Here is a 7,500-nt window from a genome sequence, read left to right as displayed (position 1 = left end):
TGTGACCGTGTGTGTACCGTCGGCGATTTCTTTTCCTCCGTCTTCTCTTCTTTGGATCTTTCCTTTTCCTATGTTTCTGACGAAGAGCTCCGTTCGAAACGTTAGACCCTCCTTCTTTCCTGAGGGTCCAATAATACTATACTTGTTCCACGTCTTCGCGTCGTTGTGTTTTCCCTTTGTGTTTTCATGTTTGAATTAACTTTATACATACATACATATATATATATATATATATATATATATATATATAAGATCTGCACTTTCTCTCTCCTTTCTGTTCCTATTCTCACCACTGGTTGGATGCAAATGACTTCCATCAAACGTAATTCCAGAATCAGTCAACAACTTTGTCACTTTATGAAAGAATTTTCTTTCTTTTTGTCGTTTGTTTGTTGAGCATAGCAGTCTTCGTCCCTTAGTGGGGGAAGTCCGAAACGTGGTCCTTTGCTATTCGTAAGACCTGCAGAAGAGAAAGCAGGTCAACCCTCAACACCAAGAGCATCGACGGATGGATGAATGCGCATCCAGGCTCAGTGGTTGCGTAGGAAGTCGGGGACAAGAAACAGGAAGAAAGAGTGAGAGAAAGTTGGAGCGAAAGAGTACAACAGGGGTCGCCACCACCCCCTGTCAGAGCCTTGTGGAGCTTTAGGTGTTTTCGCTCAATAAACATACACAACGCCCGGTCTGGGAATCGAAACCGCAATCCTCCGACCACAAGTCCGCTGCCCTAACCACTGGGCCATTGCGCCTCCACTTTGTTGTTGCTGTTCCCTTTTGGACTTTCATATCCAATAAACTCACTTTAGCAATAAACACATTTATGAGGAACTAAAACCTTGACTTCTTTCGCCCACTTTCTCTTCATTTTAATTCTGAAAGTTGTCAAAATACATTTAGTCCAACAGAATAAATTTAGTCCATCAAAGCACATTTTAGTCCTGTAAAAACACATTTCATTTCACCCCACCCCTGCAAAACCCCGTAAAAACTTAGGCAATATAATGTTTATATTTGGTAATATTAATTGACATATTAAGGTGGCAAGCTGACAAAATCGTTTGCATGATGTTGGGCAAAATGCTTAGCGATATTTCATCCATGTTCTGAGTTCAAATTATACCTTTGCCCTTTCAACCTTTTGGGGTTGATAAAATAAGTACCAGTTGTGTACTGGGGTCGATGTAATCAATTTAACCCCTCCCCTGAAGTTTCTGGCTTTGTGCTAAAATGTGAAACCAATATTAATTTATGTATTTGTATAAATTATGAAACAGCGTCTGGATGAAAAATTAGAATTTTGGATGGAAAAGCACGAGAAAGATGTTGAAGACAAACAGAAACAGTTGGATGATCTGAAGACCTTGAAAAATACTGATTGGAAGAGACTGGTCGACTTAACACGCCAGGTAAGTTCTTAATATCCATTTTTAAGAGGTGGATTAACACGCAAGGTAAATGCTTAATATCCATTTTTAAGAGGTGGATTAACACGCAGGTAAGTTCTTAATATCCATTTTTAAGAGGTGGATTAACACGCAGGTAAGTTCTTAATATCCATTTTTAAGAGGTGGATTAACACGCAAGGTAAATTCTTAATATCCATTTTTAAGAGGTGGATTAACACGCAGGTAAATTCTTAATATCCATTTTTAAGAGGTGGATTAACAATTCCAGGTTGAACCATTTTATTTTGCTTACCCCTTCTTTTTTCTTCTCTTGAGACAGCATTCAATGCTGCATCTCTCACAAATGCCGACCAGACCTGGCGATTTGAGGCTAATGACCGCGTAATCTCCAACCACTCCTTATTCCAGCGGCAAATGCCGTAGATATGGGGGGCCTAGGCTGGGTTCCAGACCAGCCTTGACTGTCATCAGTCAGGTTTTTCGTTGTCCACCACATCACTTTCACCAACGCTGAAGGGGAGCTGGGGCAATTGCTTCGTAGATGAATTCTCCTGGTTGACAATCAAAATTGCTGTTGCTTACCCCTGACTTTAACCCTTTAGAGTTCAGATTATTCTGTCAAATGTGATGTTTGTTTATTTATATTGTTTTGAATTAATCCTGCATTATCTTGTAATTTAGAGATTTCAGTGATGCTATTTTTTAGTTTTAGAATGACATGGTAGGGCTGAGGTGAGAGGTGAGAGCTGGTCAGTTTCAATATAAAACAGGTTAAATATTTTGGCCGGATATGGCCAGTTTGAATGCTAAAGGGTAATCATGCTATGCATGGTTACTCTTGACACACTACACGAGCATAAAAGGATTAGTGGGGATCTACAGGGCTGTCAGATAAATTTGTTCATATATTTCCATTTATTTTACCCTACAAACAATTATTTTCCTCATTTTTTCCTCCAAATTTCAAAACTATAAATAACAATTCAAGAGGAAGTAAAGGGCAACTAAAAGAAAAACCCCTTAAAGCACAACAATAAAAATATTTTTAGTGTTAACATTGGAAAGAAACACATAAATGTATCTGACAATTTATCTGCCATCTTCATTATAATAATAATAATAATAGTGTGACCATGAGATAGGGAATAGGAAGCCAGACATAATTGAGAAAGAAAGCAAACTATGCTGGATCATAAGATATAGCATGCCCAGCTGACAACAAGGTATGCAATAAGGAAGAAAGAAAAGTTGAGAGATATGACAGGTTAGCTTGGGAAGTTAAACAGTTGTGGTCGATGAAAAAAGTGGTAGCAGTACCAATAATTGTCAGAGCCCTGGGAACAGTGAGCAAAAATCTCAAGAAGTACGTGGAACAAATAGGGGCTGCAATAAGGGTGGAGCACTTGCAGAAAGCAGCACTGCTTGGAACTGCTTGAATACTCCGTAAGGTGCTTGAAAAATAAGAGGTGTTACCTTAGTTCACGATTAGGGAACAGTAGACACTGTAGTACATCTCCAGTATTAGAAGCTGCGCAAAGGCAATTATTATTATAATAATAATAATAATAATAATAATAAATGCCCTGATGCATTACCAGACAGTAGCTCACATGGCTTCTCATCTTAACTGGTTGGAAGTGTTATCATGTACATTGTTTTGTCTTGGTATAAAAGATGGGCTACAGTAAATATTCTGCTCAATACCTTTTTCTTTACTACCCACAAGGGGCTAAACACAGAGAGGACAAACAAGGACGGACAAAAGGATTAAGTCGATTATATCGACCCCAGTGCGTAACTGGTACTTATTTAATCGACCCCAAAAGGATGAAAGGCAAAGAACGTAGCGGAAGACGAAATACCGCTAAGCATTTCGCCTGACGTGCTAACGTTTCTGCCAGCTCGCCACCTTATTCTGGCCAATACCACAGATTTGCTTGTCAGTTGTTTGACCTTAACTAATTGACCATGTCCCTTAGTGGCTGACGATATGTGCATCTCTGATCACAAGCAGAAGTAGTGGAGAAGCATCATAGCCGTGTGTTGAAAGGAATTCTTTGGAGTTTGGATAATTCACCTTTAGAAATATGGGTGTTTCATTCAACATCCTTAAACAACCCTTATTCAGGGACCTTTTGAGCAGGATGAGCTACTTGACCTGAAGAGAATTCTAACTGGACCTCACCTGCAAGGTCATGCGCTGTTTATCCTGATACCTGTTGCACATGTATGGTTGTGATGCATGTACTTGGTGTCCCCTTATGAGGGTACACCTTATCATGATGGATATATTGGGCTTTGTATACTTGTACCCCAGTGACACTTTGATGGCATGCACTGCTCTCTCACTCAATAACAATAATATTGATAATTATAATAATAATAATAATAATAATTATTATAATTATAATTATAATAATATTTCTACTACTGCTGTTCTACTACAACTATCACTGCTGCTGTTACTGCTGCTGCTACTACTCCTCCTCCTCCTACTACTACTACTACTACTACTACAACAACAACAACAACACCTTCTAAAAGAAGTGGAGTGCTTTGATACTCATTACATCTGAATATACTTTTGTTGATTTCATTATATTTCGAACTCATTATATCAACTAATTGCTAATTGCTGGAACATTTCATGATATTTCTTTATCTACATTTCTAATTACTTGTTTAAAGTAATTACATTTGCTGCTTAAAACATTCAAAAATTTGCAAAAAGCTTTTGAAAAACAAAATTTTAACAAGAATTCTGGTGGTGGTGGTCATGGTGGGATTATTCTGAAACTGAAAGGTTTCCTTCATTTTGCTCCTGTTTTATAAATATTTTATCTTTTTCTTGTTCCAGTCATTTGGGCTGTGGTCATGCTGGAGCAATGGCTTGGAGGGGGTTAATCAAACAAATCGACTCCAAGACTTATAGGTTTTTTTTAAAAACCTTGTGCTTATTCTATCAGCGTTTTTTGTGGAATGACTAAGTTATGGGGATATAAACAACCAACACTGGTTGTGAAGCAGAGGGGTGGGGAAACAAAAACAAGCTCACACACACACACACACACTCATGGAGGTGTACATAGATATACATAAATGCATATATACATACATCACATGACATAATCATCGGTGCTTTTTGGGTGTTAGGGGATGAAATTTGGGTGGTGGGGAAAGGTTTTGTTTCTACAACTAGAATTTTTTTGTACCCCCACTTAGCCTTTTTGATAGATACCCTTCTGTGCGATATGGTGGGCTCTGAGGAAGCTAGGGGTAGATGAGTGGCTGGTGAAAGCTGTACAGGCCATGTACAGGGGCTGTGTCAGTAGGGAGACAGAGATTTGACCATGAGTACTGTGAGGAATTTGGTGCACAGGGAGGCATTCATCAGCGCTCAGTTCTCAGTCCCTGACTTTTCATGATTGTCCGCCAGGCTATAGCAGAGGAATTTAAGATAGCTGCCCCTGGGAAGCTATATATGTGCTCATGTTCTTCCTCTCCGAGCATATTCAGTAAAAGAACTAGAAAAGAAATTCCAGGTGTGGAAGCAAAACCTGGAATTGAAGGGTCTTAAGGTTAGCTTAGCAAAGACTAAGATTTTAGTAAGCAAGAAAGCAGACAAGACCTTACCCAGTTCAGGTTAATGGCCCTGCTTGATATGTAAGAAAGGCGTAGACAGGAATTCCATATAGTATGTCCAGTGTAAGTTATGAACACACAAGATGTGCAGTGGAATGGAAGGTTATCAGAGAGTGTTTGCATGTGGGGGATGTAGAGGAGTCACAAAAGCTACAGATACTTAGGAAATGATTCTTGCAAATGCTCTAGAGGTGGTGGATAATTTCTGCTATCCATGGGACCTAATTTGCCATGGGGGAGGATGTGTGGAAAGTGTTATGCTGAGACCCCCTTCGGTCATGACTCACTATGGGAATGTACCTAGAAATTTACCCTCCCAGGCACAAATCCAGGCAAGGTTGTTTTATGGAAGTCCAGTAGTCGCCGATGCATACCGGCCACCAGTGTTATTCAAGGGAAAGGCAAAGCTGATACAGCTTGGCACCTATAACGTTGCAACTCATTTCTACAGCTGAGTGAACTGGAGCAACATGAAATAAAGTGTCTTGCTCAAGAACACAACACGTAGCCTGGTGCAGGATTCGAACTCACAACCTCATGATCATAAGCTTAATGCTCTAACCAGTGAGCCATGTGCCATCACTGTGGAAAGTGTAGCCACTAAAATAAGATGAGTAAAATTCAAAGAGCTTTTACCTCTGTTGGCACCTAAAGGTTTCTCTCTTTGAGTGAAAGGAAGATTGTATGATATATATATATATGAACAGCAATACTACATGGTAGTGAGAGAAATGCAGAGGACATGTGAAGGATAGAGAGGAATGAAGCTAGAATGCTCTGTTGGATGTGCAATGTAAGTGTGCATATGTCGACAGAGCACTAAATGTTTTGAGAGAAAAGTTAAGCATAGAAAGAATTAGATGCAGTGTGCAAGAGAGAAGACTGCATATAAAGAAGTGTCAATCACTGAAGAGGATGGATTTTGTGGAAGAGAAAAACCCAGGATGAAGTACTGACAACTGATCTCAGGACACTGAGCTTTACAAAAGAGATGACAAAGGACCAAGATATATGGCGCCTTGCTATTCTCAAGAAGACCTCTCCATCACAGCAGAATTGTTTATACTCCCTTCCCAGCTGAAGGGGTTTTTGTCTTGTAAGAGCCCTCATGCCACTGCCTTATAAAAAGGACCTGTGCTGGTGCCATATAAAAATTACCTGTGCTGGCACCATGTAAAACAGCACTCATGCCAGGCCCAAGTAGAAAGCACCTGTATACGTGCCATGTAAAAAGCACCCAGGACACTCTGTAAAGTGGTTGGTGTTAGGAAGGGCATCCAGCCATAGAAACCAAAATTAGACAGGAACCTAGTCCAGCTCTCCAGCTTGCTAGCTCTGGTCAAACCATCCAACCCATGCCAGCATAAGAAAGGACATTAAATGATGATGATGATTATGATCGTTTAACGTCTGTTTTCAATGCTGGCATGGGTTGGACGGTTTGACTGAGGGCTGGCAAGCCAGATGGCTGCACCAAGCTCCAATCTTGATCTGATAAAGTTTCTACAGCTGGAAGCGCTTCCTAATGCCAACCACTCCGAGAGTGTAGTGGGTGCTTTTTACGTGCCACTGGTATGGGGGCCAGTCAGGCGGTACTGGCAATGACCTCGCTTGAATCTTTTTACACATGCCACCAGCACAGGTGCCAGTAAGGCGACGTTGGTAACGATCATGCTCGAATGGTGCCCTTTTGCGTGCCACTGGCACGGAAGCAAGTTGGCTGCTCTGGCAATGATCACGCTCGGATGATGATGATGCTGCAAATTCTGCTACGAGGGCAGAATCATCAACACATAGGCTTCCAGTCTTAAATTCCTCTGTTGTCACCTGGAGGACAATGATGAATACGAGAAGACTAAGGACTGAGTGTTGGTGAACACCCACCTGTACACTAAATTGGTCTTTGTCCTCATGGCTAACGCTTACCTTACTGACCACAATCCTGTACATGGCTTGTACTTCTTGATAATAAAAGTAATTGTCATAATGTGTAATACCAATTAGTTTTTGTTTTTGTTTTTTTCTAATTCTGATTTCATTTTTAATTATTTTTATGAAATGAAAAAAAAAAAAAGTCAAAAATGTAAATAAACATTAATCTCAGTCCATTCTCTTCAGAATTATTGTAAAATGTAATAAAATATTTCCTTGTTTCATCTATAATTAATCACAAGTGTTACCACCATCATCATCATCATCATTATTATCATTTCATAAATCATAAATTAACAGTGATTAATTTTCATTTTATTTTTTTTTTATCAAATTCTACAGAAAGTGATATAAATTTCCCAAACAACAACAACAACAACAACATAACCATAGCATTTACATTTCATAAGATTTATTTAGAACAAAACAAGTGATGTCTTTTTTTTATTATTTATTATTAGCACAATTAATAAAATTAATTTCCTTTATTAATGGCCTTTGTTATAGTGAGATTTTCATT

The 7,500-nt window shown here is 39.3% G+C and overlaps 1 protein-coding gene across 2 annotated transcripts in view; it reads left to right on the top strand.

Annotated features, from left to right (window-relative positions):
* The window catches only part of LOC115214338 (dynein regulatory complex protein 9-like), a 200,535-nt gene that overhangs the window by 175,319 nt on the left and 17,716 nt on the right, over nt 1–7,500 (top strand). For both annotated transcript variants that reach the window (XM_029783521.2, XM_036505078.1), the window contains one exon: nt 1,275–1,406. In XM_029783521.2, the coding sequence (XP_029639381.1) occupies nt 1,275–1,406 (132 nt within the window). The remainder of the gene's footprint in view (nt 1–1,274; nt 1,407–7,500) is intronic.

Source organism: Octopus sinensis, linkage group LG7, assembly GCF_006345805.1.
Source record: "Octopus sinensis linkage group LG7, ASM634580v1, whole genome shotgun sequence".
Taxonomy (NCBI): Eukaryota; Metazoa; Mollusca; class Cephalopoda; order Octopoda; family Octopodidae; genus Octopus; species Octopus sinensis.
This window is presented reverse-complemented; position numbering and strand designations above follow the sequence as displayed.